Below are 27063 nucleotides of genomic sequence, written 5' to 3'. Positions count from 1 at the left end.
TCACTCTGTAGCTAAAACAGAGCTAAACACACAGGGTGAAAAGAGGAGCTGCAGCAATGTGTAGTACAACAAAAATATGGTGTTTTTTGAAAATTAAACTATGTAAACTTATTCTGATATAACCTCTAAATACAATTATGAACCTGAAAATGAGCATAATATGAGCACTTTAAAAAAATGCTGACTTCTAAGGCAAGATTTTTGCATTCTACTTTACATGCACTATAACTGGAATAAGTAGTAAGTATCTTTTAAAGAAAGTACATTCACAGTATAACAAGGTAACCAAATACATATCCTGATTTACATCAGTTCTGTTATGTTCACCACTGCCTCACTTCCTCCAGATGACACAGGACCAGCCCATCAATAAATCTGTCCTTTGATGTACAACATCAGCAGCCATTAAAGAAGAGTGTCCTCGCTGTCCTCATTGTGTGTGCTGAGTTGGGTCTTCCTGCGAGCGGTGATGGCTGCCCAGATTCGACACAGCATGCCACCTCTGAAACAGCAATTTTGGACTGATTGAAATACAGTGTTACAACCGAGCCATCTCAAACGCCACTGGGGCTGTTTCATGAAACTCAAACTAACGAGGTAATTTGCATCTTTTCGACACCACCGTCTCTGAGGGCAATTCCCCTTTTTTTTCACGTTTCTGCATGGACGGATGGTGTGAGGGTGATGTGCGGAGGCAGCTCACCTTATTCCACAGTACATCAAGTCATCCCTGGAGGCCATGTAGAAGAGACAGTCCAAGGTGAACTCATGAGAGACCAACTAGAAACAGGATCACACAGGTTTGGATTAACAGTGGATATATGAGTAATACCAGGCGACTTCAAGAGTTAAAAAAAACAAAGAAAAAGGCTGAGCTTAAGTTGAGTTTACCTTATTAATAGTGTCTTGGTCTACAGGGACAGACTCGAGCCAGCACACCAAAGCCTTCACATCTGGATTATCTATAATGTACAGAGATTACAACCATTCAGACTGCCTGGGGCAAATTGCACACATACTGTATCTCGCGTTGTTAAATGTTACACACAAGACAAATGCGTATCGTGTTTCCACAGGCAGACTGTATAATCATTATGCAAACTGCACAGTCAAGTTTGAGCACATTAGTGGATGATTTGATGGTCTACGCCTCAGACAGGAACCAGTCAGGCAGAAATGCAGAGCCTGAAGTTGAGGCGTGGTAGGAATTGACAGGTATTAAGTGTTAAGAAACTTTAACAAGAATCACTGAGGCATTGATAATCCAAAATGGGCTTGGTCTCTTGATGCAACACTGGTCGAGCTGCAGCTTGTGCGGTTAATCATCGGACTAATAGGCTGAGCTCTTACCAACTCCTAGATAATAACTTATCAACTTGTATTGAATATATTCCATTGTAATTTGGTATATTTTCTTAAAGCTTTGGTGCGTAACTTTTTTTATATTAATGAACGTCCGTTACATTCAAGCCATTGCCAAATGAGTTAATACAAAGCTCCAGTTCCACACAACTCTCTGGATGTGTCATTACTTTGAATTCCTCATGGGGGAGACAGTACTCACTACAGTACAATTAGGGGGAATCAAACATATATGCAATGAATATGCAAATATTCATGACTGTTTGTTTGAAGCTGCTTGGAGTACTGGATGGGTAGGTTTACGAATCACTAAAGTCAAAGCTACTGGCAGAAAGACTATTTGAGAAGACTAATTGACAACCATTAAAAGGATGGCATCATATTTTTAAGCCTATTTTAATACCCATTATAATTATATTATTATATTATATACTATTATTGTTTCATAGTTTAAATACACAATGTATATATCATCAGCATAATTTTCATATATAATGCATAAATATGTATACATGCATACTGTCTATAACCACCCATTGCATGTACATAAAGTAACCCATTACATTAAACATTCAGTATTTATTCAAGCACTCTTTGCACTCTGCCCCTTTGCACTATAGTCTAAATTGTATGTTTTTGTTCATTGTTGCTTTTAAAATATATTTATATATCTATTTTTTCACCTACTTGTATGTTCGTATTAGTTATATATGCGTATGTTTACCAATCTTTGTTAAGCTTTGTTGTCCCTGTTTTTAGCTGCACGTGTTTTCTATCTATCTTCCTGAAAATTGTTCTTGGAACTGTGTGAGAAAATTGAGCGCAACGAAAAGTCAAATTCATTATATGTGTACACATAACTTGGCCAATATGCTGATTCTGATACAATATATGAGCTATTGAGTGGGTAGATTAGAAAATTGCAGTCTTTTTTTAGTACACAATTCCCTATCTGTGTTTCCCTGGACAGTGTTTCCTTGCTGAACCAAAGTGGAGAAAATAAATACGTCCTAAAAACACCGGCAATAAACCAACATGTGCTTCAAAACGAAGATGGCGACTTGATTTGACTAATTCAGACTGCTCCAGCCTCATATTAGCATTGGCTAAACTTAAGAATATGTTTTAGCACAGAAAGAGGACAATGCACTACCTCCTCTCCTTGACCCGAAACTCACAACATACATGACATGCATGTATTGTAATAATTAAACTTTTTCTTTAGCAATTTATCTAAAAACTACAGTATCTGAACTGTGCTCCAAAAAAACTACACAAACATTCTAACAAGTGCAATCAAACTTAATTGGCAGTAATACCAGATCTACAAGGATGTAGCAAACTGTGTGGTTAAAAAAAAGAAAAAAAAAAGAAATTACCTTCAGTGACTGCTGATTTCCTCAATGCATCAATCTCTTCCCGTTTCCTCTGGACAGAGTTCATCAGTAGCTCCTGATACTCTCTCTCCTTCTCATTCAGCTGACTCAGCAGTCTTAAAACACAAAAACAGCCATCATTACTCAGCAGAAAGCAGTGCAACTCCAAAATCGTATTAATCACTGTCTACTGCCTAATAAAGAGGCCAGTGTTGGAGGCGTTTGTATTTTTTCCACAGCAAAAACATTTAATTTACAATCCAAATGTCAGTTCATGTAGCCTTGAAAAGTAAATACTTTGCAGACATGACAATCTCCTCTTTAAAAACCATCTGATTTTTTTTTTTGCGTGTATCTTGAACAGAAAAGCTTCATGATAAAGAAACAAAACTAAATGATACCTTCTGGTCTTTTCTCGTAGGTCTCTCAGTTGCTCACTGAGGGGACAGTTGCTGTTGAGGACGAGGCCTGTAGGGGAGTTGGGGCTTGCTTTTGGCAGGGTCTCATATATGGATGTCGTCTGCTCCGTGTCTGCTGGCGCAAACACCTGGTCAGGGACAATAACTACGGGAGTGTCTGGGTCAGCACACTGCTCATCAGGAGTGCTGTCCTCAGTCTCAAATGAGGACTGCAGCTGGAGTTTCAGCGCTGAGGAGAGGGGAACGGAAGAAACATGGACAATTTATAATAAATAAACAACCCTAAACTACTGAACTTAGTTATACACATACATACATACACACCGTACAAGATGAGACGCTACCTGGTAGGAGCACAGTGATGGCATCCTGTACTGAATGTCTCAGCAGATTGTCCAGAGCAAACATCCAGTGAGGTTTCACTTGCTGTTGCCTCAACACCTTCTTTACCTACAGACAGAGCATATAGTTTACCATGATTCATGATTGAAATCTTACCAGGCCTTTTAGCTGAAACTCTGTGTTGACCCTGAAGTAACTTACTGCATCTTGGAAGCTAAACAGCACCGCCTGCAGGCTGTTCAGTGACACTGCGGCAGTGAACAGTGAGGTTCGAAGTTCCGTCAAGCTCCTCGTCAGCTGCCTTCTGTCTGGGGAGCGGATGTTGTCTCGCAGGCAGCTAACGAACTTGGTGATGTGGTCTGCAGTTATGGATGATCCCTCGACATGCTTTAAAAAGAGAAGTTCGGAAAAATGAGGATACAGTACTTCTCTCTCACCCCGGACACAAACTGTTTGAAGCCCTCCACTCCGACAGGAGGCTGCGGTCCACTAGGATCAAAACCTCACGCTACAAAAACAGTTACATCCCCTCAGCAGTACGCCTCACCAACAAGGCCCCGGACTTCCACTGACATGGACTCTTAACCCCCCCCACCCCCATCCCTAGTCACTACACTTGCACTAACCTTCATCCTGGACTTTACATCTGCCCATTGCACATACTATATGTTGTTAGCAAATTTGGCACTCAACCCATTCAGGGTTTTTTTTATGCAACAGTTACTTTGTATGTATACATCTGTTTTTCTGTATTTAGTGTTTATTTCATATTAATGTTTACATTTGTTTGTTTGTTTGTTTGTGTATGCACCTTTCACCAAGGCAAATTACACAGTGTACTTATTGTGGCAATAAAACCTTTTCTGATTCGGATTCTATTGTTCTCATTCTGGAAGTACTTAAAGACTTCAGGTAGTGACAGTCTTGTTTCCAGTTTATTAGGGAAAGGTGTGATATCAATAATAATATTACCAGTAGAATTCATTTTCCAATCACCATTGTTCCTCTATATTAAGCCTCCGAAGTCACAGCTGTGGTACTATATTGAAGACAGCTTAGTTTTGCGTTTCATGGATTACTCTTTGCTCAAAACATCTAAGAAATAAGTGCACACAAACATTTCAGATTCTGACCTTTTAATCTGTATATTTATATTTATTTAATAAAAACCCAGCCATTATCTCTTACATTTTCTCCAAAGTTACTGTTTGCCATAAAATGAATTGGGGGAAAACCACCAAAGCTTAACATTTTTTTTGTCTGGGGGAAAATGCTTCTATGCATTAGACATAACAGCTTTTAAGTGGAAAACAAATGCAAAACCCAGTGTAAAATAAGATGGCAGAAATACCCTTAGGCTCAAGATTATTAATACATGAGCCAACTTTAATATTAACTTAGCACTCACAGCAGACACCATAGCCATGAGGCTGTTGTATCATACAGATGTTTATATTTGAACCTCTGTAGTTTTGGCAGTGCCTACAATGCAACAACACCACATCTGGACAATTTGTGTAATACCAAACTACGAGGGTGTACATTGTTATTTTAACATAATGTCTTTGCCTATTAGTTAAGACTTTACTGATAAACCGCATCTGTGAAATATTATAACTGGTCAATAACGATTGGTGAACCAATAGTCTGTCTAAATCAAGAATTGTTCTGCTATTTATATTCTGAATCTGTCTCTGGAATTTGTTTATTTAATTGTTTTAGCCTAGCAAGGGGCTGCAAAATAGCTTTAGTTAAGATGCCCTACATTTTAGAGAAAAAATGATGTAGTGTATATGTAGGAAGCCATGCGGGTAATACATTTCATAATGTTTTGACCTGTGTTGTTGTGACTGTTCTTCACCCACCTGAGGCACAGATTCCTGTATATTAGAGACCACATCGCTGATGTAGTCAGTAAGGACTCGGTGCAGTGTGGCTCTCCTTTCACTGTCCTTTCTCAGCATAAAAAGACCAACGTTCTCATCTGTTGAGGCTGGACTACTCATGTCTGATGGAAAGTCCTCTGGTATTCTGGACAGTAGGGGGCAATACAATCAATCACACCAGATCAACAGATAAAGTTTAAAAAAAAGAAAAAAAAAAGAAATGGGAGATACGGACATCAATAATTCATTATGTAAGTAATACATAGTTAACTGTAGACTGTGACATTTGATAGAGTGCCATTATACCCTTTTTATACCTACACAGGATGTCACCTCACAAGACTATCTGACTGAAACCTCAATGTGGTTTGCCACTGATGTAAGATCCTGTACAACCCTAGCTGAAGCTGACATCGTAAAGGTTTTTTTATCTTCTATCTGGTAATAATCTGACTCACGACAGGAGGCTGCTGGTGCTGGGTGGGCTCTCAGAGATTTCATCTGCTATGAGGGTGGACTTTCGCTGCCTGAAGTCCAAGGAACAGGACAGGTCGATTGAAACCGGGTATAAATCAGCGTCCTCCACAAGAATGGAGATGGGTACAGACAGGCTGCGTTGGTAGTCTGCTGCAAAACCCGGCGAGATTGTCGTTAGATAGGAGTGTTGAAAATCTTTGAAATTAGCAAGGTTTCATAACAACACTTACCACACACGTGTCATAGCACGTGCAATAACAACAGTTCTAAAAAACAAAATGTGAGAGAAACAGAAACGTGCTATGAGAAAGAAGAGCAGTATGTGACTAGAAGTGTACTGAAGCTTTACCAGAAGAAATGTCTTTATGTTCTGATTCCTGCGGAGCCCTGGCCTTCTTCTTGGGGGACGACCTGAGGAAGTTTGCCTTCAGCAGCTCTGTGGCTGTGGCTCTGTCATCGGGGTCCGGCACAAAACAGTTCATGATGAAGCCCTTTGCCTCGTTAGACATGCACTCTGGAACCTTGGGGTGGATCTTAAACATGCCCACCTTGATGGGATTGTTTAAAAGTAAATTATTTAGTTAATTAAAACAACTTTACTTCGAGAGTGGGTGTTAACCCTCCTGTTGTCCTCGGTTCAAATTTGACCCATTTTCAAAAAGTTTCTATATGACAAATTTGGGTTTCTTTCAACCAAATTGTTAAAAAAAAAAAAAAAAAAACAACGTGGATTGTTCCATACAGCTAGTATAGTAAATTATCAGTTCACTACTTTCATTGAATTTGGGTGTTGTATTCAATGTTATGCATTTGAAAAAAATAATGATAACTGAACGTTGAAAAAAATCGTCAAACATCGAAAAAAGTGCCAAAAAAAACTTGGATAAAAGTGAGAAGAAAAAAAACGCAGAAAAAAAGTGCCAAAAACATTGAAAGAAAATTAACAAAAGTGTTGAAAAAGACGACCAAAACGTTGACCAAAAACTTTTAATTAAAAAAATTTGGCCCAGAAAAACTAAAAGTTGCTTGTTGGTCGACAGGAAGACAACACAAGGGTTAAGAGAAAAGATGGAAGTTGCTTATATTTGTTCATATATTTGTTTCCGACTTTCTGACTTTTAATAGTGCTCTCACCAACATTCAAGTTGTAATTATGATTGGGAAACTCTGTTTATGAAAGCTCCAGTATATCCAACTTGGCACTGAATAACATGGAAGTGCCTAAAAACCAAACCAATGTGTATTGACGTGGTTTTAGGCTTTTAACTCAAAGCACTACTGTAGTGCTTTAAATTAAAAGCTAACATCACCATGCTATAACATGGTCACAATAAGAATGCTAACATGCTAATGTTTAACTTGGTCACCTTCACCACCTGACAATTTCAAATTTGGACTTGCTGGTTACTAGTCTGGCTCCCCCTCGCTGCTGAGTACAGCCTCTTTAAGATATTTCAGTCTAAACCCATGAAGAGTGACTTTTATGATTTTTACTCAAAGCCAAACTAAAATGTAGAACTATCCTTTATTTTTTTACGAAAATACCACAATCTGCATGTATTAACATCGACCTAAAATACAACTTGCCCTTATTTACCTTGAACATGGCTGCCTGAGGACTTCCCAGCTCATGGAAGGGTGGTTTGCCTGTTGCCATTTCTATAATGGTGCACCCGAGGGACCAGATATCAGCTGGCTTCCCATAACCCCGGGGCCCTTGGTCGATAATCTCTGGGGCCATGTACTGAAGAGTTCCTATCGAACATAATCACAAGAGTAAAATCAGTTAAAGTGCTCATATTATACTCCTTTTCAGGTTCATAATTGTATTTAGAGGTTGTACCAGAATAGGTTTACATAGTTTCATTTTCAAAAAACACCATATTTTTGTTGTACTGCACATTGCTGCAGCTCCTCTTTTCACCCTGTGTGTTGAGCTCTCTGTTTTAGCTACAGAGTGAGGCATCACACTTCTGTTCCATCTTTGTTGTGAGTCGCACATGCTCAGTAGCTAGGTAAGCACTGCTAGCTTGTCAGTTGGAGAGCCTGAGCGAGTGCCATGCTAGCAGCTAGGCGAGCATTATAACGTGTGTCACAAAATGACGCACGTTCGTCACGGAAGTAAAGGCTGGACTACAATAGAGCTGTTTGGAGCAGTTTGTGAACAGTGTTTTCTGTTGGAGATGGTAAGTCTCTTTGGGGAGGACTTTGGGCTTTTTCACTTTGTAAACCTATAACGTGCACAAAAAGATATATAACAATAAAGGAAAGGGAAAAAGCCAAAAAGCATAATATGAGCACTTTAACAATATATCGTTATAATTTAGTTAAATCTGTACATGTATCAAAGTGTGTGAAACAAGACAGAGTCATAAAGGTTTTAGAATACACAGCATCTTACCAGTGAAGGTCTCAGTGCAGGGATTGATCCCTGCTAATCGTTTGGAGGTTCCAAAGTCAGAGATCTTCAACACTCCACTGTAGGTGTTGACCAAAACATTGTCGCCCTGCAGCAAAGATAAATGATCCACATTGAGATGTTTCACAAACACGACAAACTTACAAACCATAAAGCTAGGATGAAATTATCCTAGAAAGTAGAATCATTATTTGCCATTTGCCGACAGATTCCCAGGGTTCTCCGCTCACCTTAATATCTCTGTGGACTATCTGATTGTCATGAAGGTATTTGAGCCCCTCGAGGATCTGTTTGGTGTAGAAGATGATGGTGGCTTCGTTGTCTTTAAGGGGACCCCATTTGGAGCGCAGGAGAGATGACAAACTTCCTACAAGCAGTACATGTCAAATGATATAAGCTGATTTCATATTTCATTTCAAATTCTCATTTTTAAGAACAGAATCCTGCTGTGAAAATCTTATTTCTCACATGTCCATGAAGGCAGAGAACAAAACATAATTTCTACTGTTTGTGTCACATTGGAAAATACAATTTTCTGTTGAAGTTATTTCTTAGCTACATGTGGCAATATGAATTGGAATTGTTCGCATAGCTTTAGATGTTTTTCCCAACAACAACGCCATTGTCCACAGAGATTTTTCTTAAACGGTGCAGGATGTTGGAACCACCCAATTTCTTGAAACTGACTTCCAGTATGTTTCACAACCACACTTCCACTGTCAAGTCTGAACACAAGACAGACGCTCACTTCCTTGATGCTTAATAAAGGCATCACACAGTAACTAGAAAAATACAGAGTTGAAAGCAGGGGCATGACTTCCTTATATTGGCACTTCTTTGTAAGTCTATTTTCATTCCAGTAAAAGTTTCAGGAACATCTGTTAACACTAATATGCCAATGCATAAGTATTAGTTTGTTGATTCCAATCAGTGCAACAATGATATATTAGCCAAAATCTCTGTGTAAAATGAAAGTGAAAAGGCATCACTAATTGTATGAGCAGATGTGAATGCATAAATAAAACAGAACTGAAGAAAAGTATCACACTGTACTTTTAGGTTTTTTGATTGAGTGTAGCCAACAACTAATTTTAGACATCCTCAGGCAATTCTAGGTAGTTTCCTGTTTTCAAATACAATGTTTTTAAGTTTCATACTGCAAGGGGATTTTGATTTTCATATTTTTGATTTGTGAAAAATATTGAGTTTTTTAAAATACCTTATTATATTTTATAGCCTCTGTGTGTGTGTGTGTGTGTGTGGATCTGGCTAAGGGTGTCCAGTAATGGACAGTTACCCTCTACTGCTCTTTGAAGCTAAACGTATTAGAAGTTTCAATTTTAGGATTCCTACCTCCAGGTACTTCCTCCATGAAGATCTTGATGAAGCCTTCCTGACTGACTGAGCCCAGGTACTGGACAATATTTCTGTGTTTTAGCCTCTTGTGCAGAGCTATCTCCTCGTGGAGGGGCTGGGAGTACCTGAGAGAGAGCGCGAGAGAGAGAGAGAGAGAGAGACAATAGTATGACTGCAAGGTTTTCCTAAATTCACAATGTCAACAACGCAATAAATATGATAGTTTGTTGTTTTAAAACATTCAGAAATCTTCAGCTTGATAAAATAAAAAAGATAAATACTGCACCATATCTTTTACACAGAAGGTTTGGCAAATGTATTATGAAAAAACAACAACAACATTTTAATGAGAAACCGTGCAGTTTAGCGTCTCCCAGTAAGGGATGACTCTGAAGGGAAAACAGCTAGTGTTGGTTCCTCATACATGCTGTCCCTCTCAGGGATTTCCTTGATGGCGATGCGAACTTGGTTGCTCAGGTCCCTCCCAGCGTACACCACACCGTACGTCCCTTTTCCCAAAATCACTTTGTCGCCATTCTCATTGGTCTCACAGATGTACTGCAGAAAGAAATGAAGGCAGCATAAATCAGAACGCAGTGACTGAAAGCAGGCGCATTAGAGAAATTGTGAGGAATTTCACACAGAGAAACATGAACTTTGAAGGCACTTCTGACATGAAAACAGAGTCAACAAAGTCCAGAATTCTAAGAATAAATATAAAAATGGAATATGAATGTATTTATTTCTTTACACAAACGGATACTAATACATACAATGCCAAATTACAGGGAAATATGACACTATGTTATGAGAATGTTTCTGTTGTTGAAAATGAGATTTACAGCAGTTGTTTTCTACTTGTTGAAGCAAGGGAGACCTAAAATAGAGAACAGTCTGCATCAGGGGAGTGGAGGACTGTGACTGACCTCTAGTACTGCCTCAGCTTCATGGTTCAGGTCCTGAGAGGGGTGTTCAGCCTCCTGAAGCAGAGAGTTTACCAGCTCACAGAAACTAGTGAGAGAATTTTAAAGTAAGAAAGTAAAGAGAATACCAACAACATCAGGCAGGCTTGTAGACATTCGCCAAATATTTCACCCATAAAAGGCAAACGAGCAGTATGTGCAAGAAAACATCCCCTTTGTGAATAGAATCAAGTTCACTGTGGAGGTTTTGAGTGGATCCCCATTTTGTATTGCCGCGGGTAATGCACAAAGAAATATTTGTGTCGACAATGGCAGTGAAAAAGGAGACTGCTGGCAACAAAGCATGAACGTACACAATGTAAGATTTTTTGCAAGAATATTTTTTTAAAGTTGGCATTGCAAATGTTTTATGGGGAGGGAAGGCTTACACATCAAGAATACACACAATGCGTATTGGTGTGAAACATATTTTCCACCTTTAGTATGTAGTAGCCATGAAGATCGCTTCCGTTTTACTTTCATTTCTTGAATAGAAGTTCCAAGGAAAACTGTCTACAGTCCCGGGGAACAAGGATATTGTATCATGATTTAGGAGTGCTTTGAGCACCATAATTAAAACTGAGTTCACTTCTATTATTTGAAGGTGGCATCAGAGGTTTCAGCAGTGGGTCTCTCAATACTGAATATATCTACAGTGGTAGAGACCGCAAGAGGCTAGAAGGAAATGTAATCTTTTTGTGATTTGGGTCAACCGGCTCTTTAAGTCAGAGTGAAAAAAATAAGTCCTAGGGGGATTTCCTAGGAGGACAATAATGAGAACATGACTCATACAGTGTAGTTACATTACAACCATTTATTCAGGGCACCTACTAGACTAAGTCTGCGAAGCCAATTTGCCTATTTTCCGGAACTCTCATTATCTTCCTACACCCTGTAATGATGGTATGTTTGTCTCCCACTAGCCAGTCAATTGGTTAATGAGCAGGTCATTCACACCGTTTCACACACACAAACTCTGCCCCGCTGTGTCTTTGCCAGTTTATTAGTCACTCACCCTTTACAGTGGAGCTCAGAGGGGAAGCAGAGCTGGAAGTCATCTGAGTTGTAGTGGACATAGAGGAAGCAGCTCCGCTCATCAATCTTTGAAGCACTTCAGCGGGAGAAAAGCAAATTAATAACTATTCAAAATGTTGTAACCCCTTATTTCTTAGTTTGAAAATGCACGGTAGTGTCAACAACTGTACGCAAATACATTTCTGCTGAACATAGGATTTAAACAGACTGAATCTATCAAGCCCTTTTCTGTTCCAGGGAACCAACGGCTAATGTTTGCATTGCAAAGGGTATCAGCTTACAGTAAACAAACAGGAGGAAAATCGACTAATTCAGATGTGCAAGGCCCTGCACCAAAGAAAAAAAAAGAAAAAAAAAAAAAGGTATTTTTCGTCTTTCCCCAAACATATTACAATCTGATAAAGTTGTTTGTTTACTGTTTTCTTCTCATTTTGGGTATTTGCTGAAAATTGCCCCCAAGTTTCAAATCGGCAAACAAGAAAAGGCTAAAGTACACACTGATCAGTACCCAGAGAGGAATCAACAAAAAGCCTACAAAGAAAAAAAAAGCCTGAAACCATAATGACAGAACAAAAATATGAACAACAGCCAAGGTTTCCCAGACAACCAGTATGTTTTGGGTCCCCTGGCTTTGCTGCAGGCTCAAACACACCCAGAACAGAGATATTTGAGAGATGTTAGCACATGCTGTACTCCACTTTACCTCACTCCCCGAATTGCAGAGGCTGGAAAAGTCCACTGATGTAAGCCTTTCTGTAGAATCAGGATAAAGTTAAAACACGGGATAATGACAGTTTGACTGCTAGTACATGGTGCGTCACACATGCTTTAGCAGCAAGTAAACAGTCCTGAGGTATGTAGTAAGTCTTACACACAATGACGCTCAAAGAACACATCCACACACTCACCCGATTAAACATTCACTGAACCATAAATCAGTGTGAGAAAAGTTGGTTCTTCCTTTCATTATGCAATTTATTCTGCATTCTGTATGTATGGCAGGTAAACATGTATTCAGATAAGAAGGGGAGTCTGGGAGTGGGGGGGACAAAGGGTCTACATACCTTTAAGGGTGTGACGTGTTCCAGCTGGACAGTGCGACTTTCGTCCTCCTCGCTCACACACACAATAGCTGGTTGGAGGACTTTGCTGGGCTCCACAATGAGCACCTGAAAAGGCCGAAAATTCAAATTATATTATCCATATTTTATAATAGCCACATGACTTTCATTTATCTGTAATGGGGGAGTCAAAACCGCCACGCAATCTCCATTATTTCATGCCCATATTACAGCAGTGTGTGTTACCCTTAAGATTAAAATGGACAAAGCTGGGTCCCAATTAACAGATCATAACTTCCAGAGAAGTTTAAAGTTTTCTATTTGTTACAGTTACTGTACTGTACAAAGATTATCAGTGCCGTCTTACTGGGCAGCGGCCTGTGGAGTCAGTGGGTCTACAGGTCTGCAAAAGCAGTTCCATCCAGAAGTCTACAGTGTCCTGTGTAGGAGATTTCACCTCAGGTAGCTTGACAAACTGACGGTACAGGATGTACGTCTCCATAATGGATGCCACATACCTGAAAGAAACATTAAACTCATTAATCTACATTAAGTTAGTCTGGAAATAAGACTGAAACCATTTAAATGAGTTCTAATCCACAGAGGTTTCTAATTATTTTTAATTAAACCAATGAAATTAAACTAATAAGCCCTAAAAACTGAATCCTGATGATTATTAAACACCTTGACCTGAATGATTCTACTAATCAAGAACTGCTAAGCCTCACCAGATAGGGGCCTTTAGCTTGTAGAGTTTATCAGAGGCCATGATGACTTTCCTATGTTCGTTCGCGAGGATGTTTGCTCCGAGGTAAAAGCCAACATCCCAGTAGTCCTTCATCTTCTCCAAACTGCCCTTTCTACCGAGCAGGGTGCTAATAGTCACACCTGAACACCAACATGATAACAGAGAGCAAAAACAATGAATTAACAAATGCATATCAAATCAGTTAAAATTTTCCAAACTAGTAGGCTCATATGTGCATCCACAGATAATGGCCCTGGGCACAACTATAAGCTCAGTCATCCCCCAGGGTGGAGTTTGTTTTAAGTTGTGACAGAAAAATTAAATTGGTTTTCTGGATATTGCATTGTGTCTTAAAAACATTTCAAATCTATCCAGAATTGTGGCCTTAAACATTTAAATGATGTGTTGTCTCATAGCAAAGCATAAGGTTTATACCCCACCAACAGAAGTGTAGTGCATAAGTAGTATAAACTTTGACACACTGAATCTATAAACCATAAAGGTATTTGTCATTGATTCTCTCCGATACAGAAAGCAGAAAGCATTAAGCACCTATTTTGCGCAGCTCAATAGAAGTGTCAAATTCATGGCCAGCTGCCATCAAGAGGACCACGTTGTTGATGCCCGAGTGAAGAGTTGGCTCCTGCTCAAAAGCTTTTCCATACCTGACGAATAATATAAAAAGAGCACTGATGGATTATACTAGAACACCGACAGATAAGGGACATTAGTAACATCAGAACAATACAACATAAACTGCAAACACATACGAGCGGCAACAATTTAAAAATAACTATTAAGTAGGGTCTGTAGTGACAAACTGTAGTCTAAGTACAAAAGACAGACATATGCCATCTTTCTCATTAGGTGTAGTCTTGCATTGCCAGACCTTTGGAGGAAGGTCTGGCAAGTCCACACAGCATTCCGGGATGGGAGAAAAACGTTTATTGGCATTTCTTTAAAACCAATCACAATCATCTTGGGTGGCGCTAAACGCCGGACTGAGAAACGGAGCCTCAGCACAATAGCCTCGGGAAGGAACTTGTTTTGGTGGAACATGTGTACGTTCAAAGGTTGTTTTAGTCGTAAAACAAAAAAAAAAAAAACTGAGATTGGACAGATAGTCTAGCTAGCTGTCTGGAATTACCCTGCAGAGATCTGAGGAGCAGTTAACCATAGTCCTCATGAATCCACCGGAGTTTAAAATGCCAACACAAAGAAAGCGGAAGGTGACGGACATCCGGCCAAAATTAAAGACATTTGGCAGAATTTCCGGCGGCACTGGACCAATCGCGGAAGTGGAACATTGTGGATATAGATTAGGTCTAAGTACAAAGGGCAGACACATGCCACCTTTCTCATTAGGTGTGAACCAGTGTGTAAGACCAGACCCATAAACACAAAGTGGTTGTACCAATAGCAGGACTGTTCTCTGCTGCGCTGATCGGTGAACCCAGAGCTCATGAACATGTCTTTGTAGATCCGTCCACACAGGCAGTAGACGTCTGACGCCACTTTGTCCCCCGACTCCACAATAGGCAGAATTGTCTCCAAAGCCTTAGCGCGATCTCCAGGGTGATTCCTCCTGGTGTGGGAAGATTTGATCATTTCAGCAGTGATGAGCTTTAACAAACCCATTATATCTTGTATACGTGCAAGGAAAATAAAGGCCACAGGCTGAGAACGGCACAAAAACACTAAGCTGAAACCAGATAAGAACAATAGTTTAAAGCTATAGTGCGTAGTTTCTGTCGCCCCCATGAGGAATTCTAAGTAATGACATGAAAACTGTCGGCGCGTCCACGTGATGCAAGCCACCCGTGATCGCGCATGCGCCCCCACCCCTCCTCCACGCAGTTGCTAGTAGCCAAGGAGGACACAGAGGATTAAAAAAAAACTCTTCAGAAGAGGTAATTATCTTCCCTCGAGTTTCTGCGTGCAAAAGTTGCCGGACGACACAATCTTCTGAACATAGCCATACTGAAAAATACAGAGAGAGTTGTGTGGAGCTGATAGTCTTAATTAGCTTTGTATCAACTCATTTGGCAATGGCTTGAATGTAACGGACGTTCAATTAATATCAAAAAGTTACGCACTAAAGCTTTAATTGTGTTCACTTGTAAAACAACATATTGATGCAGTAAGAGCCATCTGGGTACCTGTTTAGAGCAAATATGTAGTTAAACTTGATATTCTGATGTTTTGCTACCAGACACATGGGCAGGTTGCTCAGAGTTTCCACCAGTTTGATTATGGCATCGTAGTCCTGAGAAAAGAGGGTGCAGAATTATAATGCATTATTTACCATGCTTGCTTGGCAATAATTGATATCATCACAACATTGATTACCAATAATGATTTAAACCTCAATGGTCGTTTTTATTACTATCTACATCCATATGGAACACTTGCTATGCCATCTCATCGTGGGTTTTGGTTCATCGTGACTCTTGCAGGCTCCAACATCTGTTTGCTTAATGTTATCAACAGTAATACTTTCATAATGAAACAAAATGTTTTTTTCATGTATCAAGCAAATGTATTATTTTGCTCAAACAATATAAGCAATGACAAAATGACATGTTTGGCTCTGCAACCAATCAATTTCTTGATTTGAAAAAGAATTGAAAGTTTAATACACAAATAACCATTGGTAGTAGTAGGGCTGAACGATTTTTGAAAATAATCTAATTGCGATTTTTTTCCCAAATATTGCGATTCGATTCTTTTTTTAAGCTTTGTCTTCTGTATTATTCAACAAAGACAAACAATAAATCATTTTATAGTATGAACAACACACAATTACACACTAGACAGTTAAAAAAGTAAAATTATAGTATACACACACACACACACACACACACACACGTATTTTTTTTACATTGCACAGAGGAGCTGCCTCCAGCCCCTCCCCCTCGGGAAGTTGCGTGCTGCCGTGTGCACTTGTTCAGAGAGGCTATCGTTGCGTTAGCTAGTTGCTGGTGTTCTTGCCGTGGGATTAACTGTACCAATAAAACTGTTGAAACACCGCGGCCACGCTGCTGTGAAAGCTCCCCGAACGTCATTTATCAGAGTCTGGTTGTTACCCCTCTCAGTGGCAGCTCCTCCACTCCATATCTTTATAACGGAGCTAACCGCTAATCAGAGCTAGTTGCCAACCGAGCCTTCAGTTCTGCGTGTCTGCATCCATTAACTGCACGTATGGACTCGAACCAGAATAAAACCCTTCATTTTATTAAAATGGCTGTAAAAGTTTTAAACTACAACTCAGAGTTGTTTGAATGACAGAAATCAGTTCAAGGTACGACGTAGCGTTAGCGTGCTAAGTTGATGCTTTCTCTGCCGAGTGCAGACTGATTTGCTCTCGCGAGTCATGTGACCAAATCGCAGCCTTTGCGATTAGGAAATCGCGTTTTAACATATCGCGATATTATCGCAAATGCAATTAATCGTTCAGCCCTAGGTAGTAGCCCATGACCTTTTAGACACTCCATGTCTAGGTAGGGCGGGGCAATATATCGATATTATATGTCGACATCAATATACAACGCCAGATATCGTCTTAAATTTTGGATATCGTAATATGACACAAGTGTTGTCTTCCTAGTTTTAAAGGCTACACTACAGTAAAGTGATGTCATTTCCTTAACTTCCCAGACTAACTAGCTGTTTTATTATTTGCCTTTACCCACTTAGTCACTGTATCCACGTTATTGATGATTATTTATCAAAACTTTTGTTATGTAAATATTTTGTAAAATCACCAATAGTTAACTGTACAATATCTCCACAATATCACCATTGATGTATTTGGTCAAAAATATCGTGATATTTGATTTTCTTCATATCGCCCAGCCCTATGTCTAGGCATTTACTCACATGCACACGTAAACACACACCTGAATGTCCCTGTAGGACAACAGCAGGCTCATGACTATATCAGGTGTGAGCAGCTCTACGCTGTCCAGGCGTTTCTGGATATTGCTCAACTCCTCACTCAGGGCTTGACCGCTGAACCTCTCCCGTGCCATACGAATCTCATGCCTGATTGACTCTCGGAAGTACTCACTGTAAGCACAAAAAGCAGAGAAGTCATAACATTTCACACTTTTACAATCTTAAATACATCCGCCACCATGGAGGAAGCTGTGAGTTACAGCATAAACAAATGCATGTGTAATCTGAGATGATAATGTTTTGGGCAAAGCACACAATGGTGGTGAAAGCCGTGCAGTTGCAGATGCCTGACCTGGACTGAATTTGTACATTGTTCAGCAAATGCACCAGTGTCTCCACCAGCGGGGTCAGCAGAGGCTCCAGCTGGAAACTAGGCTGCATCAACTCTTTGATAGCAGTCATGATTGTTGCATCACAGGCAAACACTTTGCCCTGAGGTGACACTACGTAAGGGATGAACGTGTAACTTCCACACTGCTCCTGGAGGAAGATAATACACGCATCATACAACAAATAGAGTACAAATTGGCAGATCTTGCACAACCACAAGGGAGCTGGGGCATCATTTGGCAGTTGTCTGTATTTTTGCTTTTAATGCTTTAATTTCAGTTAAACTGTCTGATTTGCTCCTTATTTTTAAACCATTCACCTAATAGTCAAGAAAATAATCAGAAGATGCATAGATAATGAAAATACTCATTAGTTGCAGCCCTGGCCAGATTAACATGCTAGGGGGGCCTGGGGCAGAAATCAACTGTGGACCCCTATTGACTCCATCATCTTACTCCCATTAACTATGGCGCACACAGTGGAACATACAGTGCATCTTAATGGTATTTTGCATAGAGGCCCAGAGAACAACCAGCACCACTATTCTGGAATAACTGAGTCCAAGGTTTGCTGTGAAATAATGAATGTCCCAAAACTAAATTTGGCCCCTCTTTAAAAGGCCCCAGATTAGTTAATAATGGAGGATTTTCCTCTTTATGTCAGTTGTCATTAAATTTAAGTGGTGCATATTCTACAACTTTTTTTATTTTTATTATTTTTTTTATTATTCCAATTATCATAGACTATTTTACAGTGTCCTTGACTATTGGGGCCCTGGGGCAGTTTATAATTAATGACTGCAGCCTTAAATTATCCATAAAGTTATTATAATAAACAGGGGTATGTGTTGATTCTAAATTACCTTGACAGCCTGTAGATCATTATCTTGCTTGTAACAGTAAAGGATTATGTTATTGGTCAAGCTGAAACTTTCTCTCACTCCAAGGTGATAGAAAAGGGAAGGCTGGCAGAAAGACTCACTCATCTCGACCACTGCTACATCTGTGTGGGAAATTTAGTAGGGCGGGTTAGTTTGCGTAATTGCCGTAGTACTGCGTACATGTCATCCAAATTTCCCTACAGTCAGCATGCCTTCACTTGCCTGCATTGTAGAAACTATCCAGAATGTCCGTGGTGCCTAGGGATATTCTCTCGAATGAAATTGTTTGGAAAACGGCGTGTGCGTCCGCGCAGGCTTCCTTCAGACATTTCAGGGATAAGTTCTCCTCAGTTTGCGGCACTGCTGCGTCCTTGTTAACAATGTATGCCACGGATACAGGTCTGGTCCGACTCCGTGGAGAAACGACCTGTTTACCCGAGCCGCTGGCGCTCAGCTCCAAAGCCGTAGAGTCCTGCCACAAACTTCCAGCTGACACCCAAACTGGATCTTTCCTCTTCTGCTCGCGCAGGCTCATTCGCCTGCGCTCCGAAGTGTACATTTTCTGCCTTATTCCGCAGCTGAAACCTAATGCATGTACTTCGTAGGGACAACTTCCATTATAAACGCAACAGCGCGGTTGCTTGTTAAATGATTCCCCAGGTGTGTCGCTGTCGCCGCCCCCGCTCACAGCACGTATATCCACTCTCATTCCCGGTACTCCTCTCCCCTCGACCCGCCCTCCTCTTCTCTCCGCCTGCTGACGTTTTGAGACCGAAAGTGTATGCACGCAGCCTCAACTCTCGCATGACCTCTGCTGTGAAAAACTATTATTCAGATAGATTACATTTCTGAAAACGGACGTCACGGTTGACGTTTGTGTCCCAACCTCAATCCCAATGTGTTAACTGTATTTATTTCTAATGTCTTTTAGCATAGAATTAATAAATAAGCCTTAGTATTTGTATCCGTTTCTCCAAAAATAATTCAAGTCCGAGCTGCAGACAGACTAGTGGACAGGCTGGGATGTGAGGGAGATGAATCCGGGTGTTTTTGTCTCTTGCTTTGCTTTGTCACCTTTTGCCATGTCTCCATTTTTTCATGTAATGCCCACACTTACAGCGTAACTCTCACCAAAATGCAACCTAGGGTCTTTTTGTGAATGTACCAGAGTCAAACTTTCGTTTAAAAGCATATTTAGGACGGAAGTGCCACTTTTAAGATTGACCCTATTTTCGTTTTTGGTCAAATGGCGTTTTGAATGTACTACTGTGATCGCATCAAAATCGCTATTTTTAAAACACAAAAGGAGGCTCGACACAACATGAAACTTTGCTCGAAGTATCACCAGGGTCTCTACACATGAACTCGAACATTGTTTGTGTACAGACTTTACTAAAAAGAAAGGTTTTAACAACTCACTGTAGCTGTTGGTTTTTCCGCTCGCTGCCATCTTGGCTTTTTAGTAAAGTCTGTGTACACAAACAATGTTCTCAATGCTCGAGTTCATGTGTAGAGCCCTCTTAATACATCCATGGTAGAGCCCCTGGTGATACCTTCATAGTAGTGCCCCTAGCACTCCCATTCAAAACGCCATTTGACCGAAAACGAAAATACGGTCAATCTTAAAAGTGGTGCTTCTGTCCTAATTATGCTTTTAAACGAAAGTTTGACTCTGGTACATTCACAAAAAGACCCTAGGTTGCATTTTGGCTAGAGTTACGCTTTAAAAAGACAGCATACTGTACAGTCAGTGAGCACTTAAGTTATTTAGCTCAACATGGATCTAAACCTGGGAGACATACATTTAAGGAAACATTCTTGTGATATTTCCTAGTCCCTTGCAGTATAGGCTTCCAGTTCCAAGCCCAGACTCCGCTAAACCGACCAAAAAGAAGATATGCAGAAAATAGGATTTATAAACGCCTATTGGTGAATGATTACTTTCAATGTTCAAATGCTTCTAAATCTAAATGTCTGATAAGATCATTTTTTATGGTTTTCTTTTAAAAAAATGCAACTACACAGCTCTGATAATGTGTGCAGCATTAAACCTTTGGAGACAATCCAAATTCCCACTGTTTTTATTTACAGTACATAAATGAAAATTTACTATGAATGCTGTTGGCTTCAGAACAGACAAAAAAAAGGAAAAATAAAGTCTAAATACACACAGCATTGGTGCAAAGAAAAACAACAGCATCAACTATTTTCCCCTGCACTAAAAAGCAAAAAAGGCAATGTCATTACAAGTTGTATGTCCGTAATGTTTTACTCTGACAATAAGCGCTGCTTTTTAAACACAAATCTAGAGTTCACATTCCATGTATTGTACATCGACATATACAGCCTGGATATAGACAAGACGAGAGATTAGTCTTTTGCTAAACTTTGGACTCCAAAAATATATAATTAACTATTGTGTTTAGCAAGATATCTATCTGGCACTGAGCACTTTGTATTGTGAACACTGTCAGATGTGAGATCAATCATGCGTCACACAGACATTTCACAAACAACCTGAGAATAGGATAATAGTCTTCTTTGAGACAGTTGTGGCAGGTTTAAGCAAAAGTTTGCTATTTACAGAATATACAAACCAGCCTTGTTCCATCATTGTAATTAAGTCCCACATTTACCAGTTCAGTTCATTGCTCCATGAATATTGACGATGACGTTATCTAACCTGAATGAACTCGGGCAATACACTTTACGGGAACAATTTACTCATCAAGGCCCTCATCGTCTTCCTCCTCTTCCACCTTGGCGTCCACCTCGCTTGTGTCTGAGAACTCATGCAAGAGGACGTACTCGCGGCTGCTGAAGCCAAACTTGATAACGTCTTTTTCTTTGAGCTCGTAATAGCGCTGGGCTTCAATGCGCTGGTTGTTCAGGTAGGTGCCGTTGCCGGAACCCAGGTCAATGATGTAAGGCCTTACCCTGCGGCCACTGGTGCCGTCTGCACGTGTAAACTCCATCAGTCTACAGATATACAGACAGAAAGGTAGACATGTATCACTCATACAGCAGCAAAATCATCCAAGTGTCATGCAGCATGGAGTAGTTTGTCTGAATCACACAGAAGTTGAAGACTTCTAAGCATACACCTTAGCTAATGATCGTTATTCTTACCTATATTGAAATACTGCATGTTGCTTGGAGCAGGATGGATGGTCAATCGGGATATCAGCAATTTTTCTCTGCCTCCCTAACAAATAGGCACTCTGTCTGTGAATGTACATGACTGGAAGGGGTTCATCATTCTTGAAGGGGTACAGTCGCCATCTGCGCTTAGGAATGCGCGCCTCGGGTGGCTCGTTGTACTTGATCACCACCCCCCGGAATGTGTTAGTATCTTCTGTTAGAGCCCCCGACAGCCCAAAGTTGGGCTTCTCCTTCCCAGCAGGTGGGTCATTCGGATCGTCAATCCCTCCTTCAGACGGTCCAAAGTCCTGTTCTTGGTTTTCTTCACGCCGTTGGCGGTTTTCTCTGCGCCGCTCATCGTGCTGCTGTCTCTCGGCTTGTTGAGAGGCAAGTGCGCCTTGCTCTCTGTGTCTGTCTCTGCCACGGTCTCTCTCCCGCGGTCTGTCTGATTCCCACCTGCTCCGCCTCTCCTCTGGCTGGTCGTTCCTTCTCCTCCGCTCATCAGCACTAGCCCTATGCTCCTCCCGCTCCTGTGAGATTTTTGGTAAGAAGACAGTTAAAGAAAGAAGATTATTAGTCCAGAACAAATGTGTGCAGTTACAGTACAGGCGGTATCATTCTACCGGCATACATGGTAAGTTACTGTAGTTACAATAGCTAAAACATCACATGGAAATACACTGTTTAAAACGGGTAATCATTAGACTATTATACTTGCAGATACTTACTTCTCAGTTGTCATGTACCAATACCTTTGTGGTACTGTCGCTATGGTATCTGGCCAACTGTAGCAAAAATAATGGCTCTAAACAAAGCAAGCAGAGCCTATCACACTCAGACCACGTTTAAACGTCAAAACCATTAAATTGTTAAACCGTATTTTATGTGTATTTATTTATACAACGTTTCGTAATTGGCATGTTATGATACCGAAAGTTTTCAATGCACAACATGCATCCATTGTAATGCCAGTGTCGACATGGGTGTGAGGCAGGGAGACATGGTATATGTCATGGGAACACGGGTGACATACAAAAGTACCATATACCAGTCCAGCAGCAGCAGCAGAGTGTAAGGTACAAATTATATATATATATATATATATATATATATATATATATAAAAATAAGAAGAGGACGAATGCCCGTAAGAATCAGTGTGTTGGTGGGAAGATGCGTCTGATGCCTCCATTTTTAGGTAACATAAGGTGGCTTGTGGCCCGGAGGTGGAGTGGTCGCCCCATAACCACGAGATTGGCAGTTCAATCCCAATGACAAATGTCAAAGTGTCCCTGAGCAAGACACTACCCCAAGTTTTACAATTACGTAAAAAAGCTGTCCAATTATGCTCCTAATATAGAATTACCCCTATAGCCACTATTCGATCTTTGTCATATCTTTTATCTTATTAATAATTTAGAACATAATCACCCGCTTTATTTTGACATCAGCACCACGATGGGGAGGAGTGCGACTTCTCCTGTTTCTGGGGGATCTGCTGCCTCGTCTGGCTGGAGATGTCTCTCTTTTAGCTGGTGAACGGTCCCTGGTCCTGGCAGGTGACCTACACGACGAACACAAAAAAGGTCCTTAACGACTTTCTTAAGACATTTGCAAAATGCCAAATTATTGCCGTTTAGATGCAGCTAATATGGGATGTAGCTGCGTTTGGGCTAGCGGACAAAACATTTTCCAGCTTTTAAAGACTCACTGGCCAACGCCTATGTTGTGTCTGTCATGGTAAAAAAAAACTAAAAACACATGGAAAAAGCGAAGTGGTATGATGATTATTTTTTTTAAATACCTGCTCGTTCTTCTCCTCTGTGGACTTGAGTTGCCGCTGGATCTGGACCTCGAGCGGCGTGCTCTCTGTGGCCTAACAGGGCTCACTTGCTCCTGCTTTATCTTAACTTTGGGCTCCCGTTCCGGAGATTCCCTTCTCTTGTGTCGCTTTTCTTTGGTCATTCTAATGTATATATACTAATCCAACCGTTATGTAACATCAAAGTCCGCCCAAAAGCATGTACAAAACAAAAGAAAACACAAAAATGTAGCGATTAAAAACTTCGACTGTTATGCTCAAATAACACACTTCCGTTTCCGGTGGTACGCCGAGAATTTATGCCGGTGTTCCGGCATGACAGTCATTTTACACTTTAGTTCCGCATGACCGCGTCTCGGTATCTTGAATAAAGCCGATGTTGTTTAAATTGACGGGATTCTTTTTTACAACAAATATTTGCATTGTAAGGCGTAAAAGTGACGTAACATTTAAAATCACACCAAGTAGAAATCCAGCAACGCTTCAGCAGTCTTCTTTTGTTGCGCTGATTTATAATAAGGGTCACCAACAAAATTAACAGTGCAACAACCACAGAGTTCAAACATTATTTATTATTTATCTTTGATAACAGCCTACATTTATGAACCAAACCGCTGATGCCACCAAAAGGGAACGCCGGGGCGCTGTTGCCATGACAACGTAAACAGTGAGAAGGAACTTTTTGTCAGCAACAACACCGATATTTCTGTAAGTGAAGCCCAAACCAAGAAGCAAACACAATGATTCCACCAGCCGAGTCTCTCCTGAAATATGAAAATCCAGTTTTGATCAGCAAAAGCACAGACAGAAAATCACCAAAGGTGAGTTTTTACTAAGTAACGCCACCCGAGTTTAGTTAACGTTAACGTTACCTGGCTAAAGTAACGTTGGATGGATCTGGTGCCAGTCAGGAAAGATAAATACAGGACATCAATACAGAATGGAATATAATATTTACGAACAGGTGTATTTAGACATGCGGATGTGTGCCACTACCAACTAGCTATACAAAGAAGATCCTTCTCTCCCTATATAGGTGCTTTTTGCGTGTTTTTAAAAATATGTATTTGATTTTAAGACTCCAAAGACTTTTCTGGACCCTATTTTCTGTAGTAGAGTTCACATCATATCACCTCATCCTAAAAGTGTGCGTTATTGAAACACATTATGTATGTCTAGTATGCTCCGTTAACTTATTTCTGACAAGTGTCTGTACACTACAGGTAAATTAACGCTTAGCTACTTGTCTGAACAAGTGCCTGAAAAAAGTCATTGATGTTTATTAAATTAAATATATGTAAGCCTTTAAAGGTTAATATGTAACGTTTTACAGCAACATGCTTAATTGTGTTTATATTTGATTGTTTTATCAGGTGATACATTTAAAAATACTTACACAAAGACAATGCAAATACTTAAAGACAATGATGGCAGCTATTTAAAAAAAAAAAAAAAAAAAAAAAAAGGGAGAACAAAACTTATGCTGTGGCCCTCATTACCTACAGATGGTGCAAGCTTTGAAATTGCAGTAGCTACTTTCGTTGTCTCTGTGTACCAACGTCAGCATGGCAACACCTGCACGACTGGACTACTGCTATTACTGTTCTTTCTTATTTGACACAGCTTGGGTGTGGAACAGGTCTGTTAATGTATGAGTGAGTTACAAGGCAGTATATTAAATATTATAGCCATTTAAAAAACATGATTTAATCAAAATTAATAAATTATTAATGTTAAGTTCATGCAATACATAATGTAACAAAATATGTGTCACTACAGGGACGTCCTTTAAGAGTGAGCCCTCAGCAGCCTGCTAACTCTACCCCTGTTCCACCACCTCCTAAACTCAAATCAGCCACTACTGATGCCACCAAGCAGGAAAATGAGGAGATCCTGAACGCCATCCTTCCACCCAGGTATAGCTCTTCCTATCAACAATATCTTGTTAAACAAGTTCAAACCACACTCTCATTTATCTCAACTTCTGCTATTGCAGGGAATGGATGGAGGGAAACCAACTGTGGGTGCAGCAAGTGTCCAGCGCACCTTGTACAAGAACAGATGTTATTCACCTAGAGGAACAGCTGGACATAAAGCTGCAGCAAAGGCAGGCCAGAGAAACCGGGATCTGCCCGGTCCGCAGGGAGCTCTATTCCCAGTGCTTTGGTAAGGAGGAGGCTGACACGCTGGTGATCACTGAAGTCACTATGGTTACGATGATGACTTAACACACTGCCTTATACACAGACGAACTAAAAGACATGGATTATAGCTAGTTTTATGATCAATATAACTGGATTTCTATCTTTATTTGGCTTTTTTTTCCTCTGATGACCATGTTCCTATATTCCAATGAAGGCAGATTTCCACCCACATCAACATTAACTCAACTGTCTTCTGTTCCTAATTTTCTATTTCTTTAAGACGAGCTGATCAGACAGGTGACCATCAACTGTGCTGAGAGGGGTCTGCTGCTGTTGAGGGTCAGAGATGAGATACAAATGACTATTGCTGCCTACCAGACACTGTATGAAAGCAGCGTGGCTTTTGGAATGAGGAAAGCACTGCAGGCTGAGCAGGGCAAGGCTGACATGGAGAAAAGAGTAAGGACAGTTATATGTTGACTTACAACAACCAATGGCATCCTGGGCACAAAGCATTTCATAGGACTGCTGAATTTTCCACTCATCTAAAGCCATAGGAATAGTTATAGGCTGCTGTTCAGTAAGGTATCCAGCAGAGAGCAGCATTTCACTTCACAGTTATTGTAAAATACAAAATATGGTGGTAGTGCTCTTTACATAATTGATCCCACATCTGGAACAAACTTACAAGTTTATCTTATTATATACCTAGATCTCTGATCAGGAGGATGAGAAACAAGATCTGATGAAGCAACTGAATGAACAGAAAGCTAAATGTGATGCCATTGAAAAGAGAGAAAATGAAAGGCGACAGGTGGAGGAAAAGAAGCACACTGAAGAGATTCAGTTCTTGAAGAGAACCAACCAGCAGCTCAAGGTGAGGTTTCATGATTACATAGCAAAGAATTATTTTTTTGATTTAGCACCAATAGTATCTGTGTTGCATGTCTTAATATTTTAATATTTGTCTTCCTATTTAGACCCAACTGGAAGGGATTATTACACCAAAGAAGTAACTTTGCCAAACAAGATCTGAGTTGCCATTTCCCAGTACAGAATGTCTCTTTCTAAATTATATTAATTAATGTAAACTTAACTGAGTGTAATAAGCAAATATTTTTATTACAGCATGGCATGATAAGTACAGTTCATACAACCGTACATTTCTCTTTAACATCAAGAGAGCATTACACCTGTAAATGATGAATGAAATGTCATTCAAAAACAGTTCTGGGTTGAAGGACAGTCAGGGCCAAGATAAGGCATCATGTGGCCACATGATAAAGACCATTTAACACTTAGTTAGCATTCCACCTTCTATCAACTCTGCATTTTCAATAAAAATCT

General features: G+C 40.2%; 4 protein-coding genes across 6 annotated transcripts in view; 1 reads left to right on the top strand and 3 right to left on the bottom strand.

The window, feature by feature from the left end:
• Positions 1 to 45: 45 nt before the first annotated feature.
• On the bottom strand, positions 46 to 19334 carry si:ch211-1i11.3 (mitogen-activated protein kinase kinase kinase 5). 2 transcript variants are annotated; one of them, XR_004103441.2, is made up of 29 exons: positions 18833 to 19334; positions 18593 to 18732; positions 17693 to 17880; positions 17343 to 17511; positions 15603 to 15709; positions 14858 to 15028; positions 13996 to 14108; positions 13424 to 13583; positions 13063 to 13213; positions 12699 to 12803; positions 12338 to 12387; positions 11615 to 11710; positions 10564 to 10648; positions 10062 to 10195; positions 9635 to 9762; positions 8512 to 8648; positions 8264 to 8369; positions 7460 to 7617; positions 6212 to 6410; positions 5844 to 6012; positions 5365 to 5530; positions 3701 to 3886; positions 3502 to 3607; positions 3140 to 3386; positions 2742 to 2854; positions 892 to 962; positions 704 to 780; positions 353 to 502; positions 49 to 307 (listed from the first exon to the last, which is right to left on the bottom strand). XR_004103441.2 is itself a non-coding variant. In XM_031289908.2 (28 exons), the coding sequence occupies exons 1-28, from the start codon at positions 19317 to 19319 to the stop codon at positions 406 to 408; spliced, it is 4116 nt and encodes a 1371-aa protein (XP_031145768.1). In that variant the 5' UTR covers positions 19320 to 19334; the 3' UTR covers positions 46 to 405. The 2 variants fall into 2 exon arrangements, 1 of the variants encoding a protein (XP_031145768.1); XM_031289908.2 differs by having other exon boundaries at positions 46 to 502.
• Positions 19335 to 20675: 1341 nt separating this feature from the next.
• snip1 (Smad nuclear interacting protein) lies at positions 20676 to 23855 on the bottom strand. The gene is made up of 4 exons (XM_031289932.2): positions 23555 to 23855; positions 23182 to 23314; positions 21740 to 22281; positions 20676 to 21589 (listed from the first exon to the last, which is right to left on the bottom strand). Exons 1-4 carry the CDS (start codon positions 23713 to 23715, stop codon positions 21331 to 21333), a joined length of 1095 nt encoding a protein of 364 aa, XP_031145792.1. The 5' UTR covers positions 23716 to 23855; the 3' UTR covers positions 20676 to 21330.
• A 111-nt stretch (positions 23856 to 23966) lies between these two features.
• Positions 23967 to 27063, top strand: part of dnali1 (dynein, axonemal, light intermediate chain 1) — a 3140-nt gene continuing 43 nt past the window's right edge. Inside the window, exons 1-6 of the mRNA XM_031289944.1 lie at positions 23967 to 24393; positions 25352 to 25488; positions 25569 to 25738; positions 25997 to 26175; positions 26429 to 26593; positions 26697 to 27063. The exon at positions 26697 to 27063 is cut by the window's right edge and continues 43 nt beyond it. Coding sequence (XP_031145804.1) covers positions 24313 to 24393; positions 25352 to 25488; positions 25569 to 25738; positions 25997 to 26175; positions 26429 to 26593; positions 26697 to 26732 — 768 coding nt within the window. The 5' untranslated portion in view covers positions 23967 to 24312 and the 3' untranslated portion in view covers positions 26733 to 27063. The remainder of the gene's footprint in view (positions 24394 to 25351; positions 25489 to 25568; positions 25739 to 25996; positions 26176 to 26428; positions 26594 to 26696) is intronic.
• Positions 26820 to 27063, bottom strand: part of gnl2 (guanine nucleotide binding protein-like 2 (nucleolar)) — a 17073-nt gene continuing 16829 nt past the window's right edge. For both annotated transcript variants that reach the window (XM_036006151.1, XM_036006152.1), the window contains exon 16: positions 26820 to 27063. This exon is cut by the window's right edge and continues 200 nt beyond it. The gene's annotated coding sequence lies outside the window, so the exon portion shown is untranslated.

The sequence above is a fragment of the Sander lucioperca genome, chromosome 10 (assembly GCF_008315115.2).
Source record: "Sander lucioperca isolate FBNREF2018 chromosome 10, SLUC_FBN_1.2, whole genome shotgun sequence".
NCBI lineage: Eukaryota > Metazoa > Chordata > Actinopteri > Perciformes > Percidae > Sander > Sander lucioperca.
The sequence above is the reverse complement of the archived record's forward strand: the minus strand, read 5'-3'. Positions and strand labels throughout refer to the sequence as shown.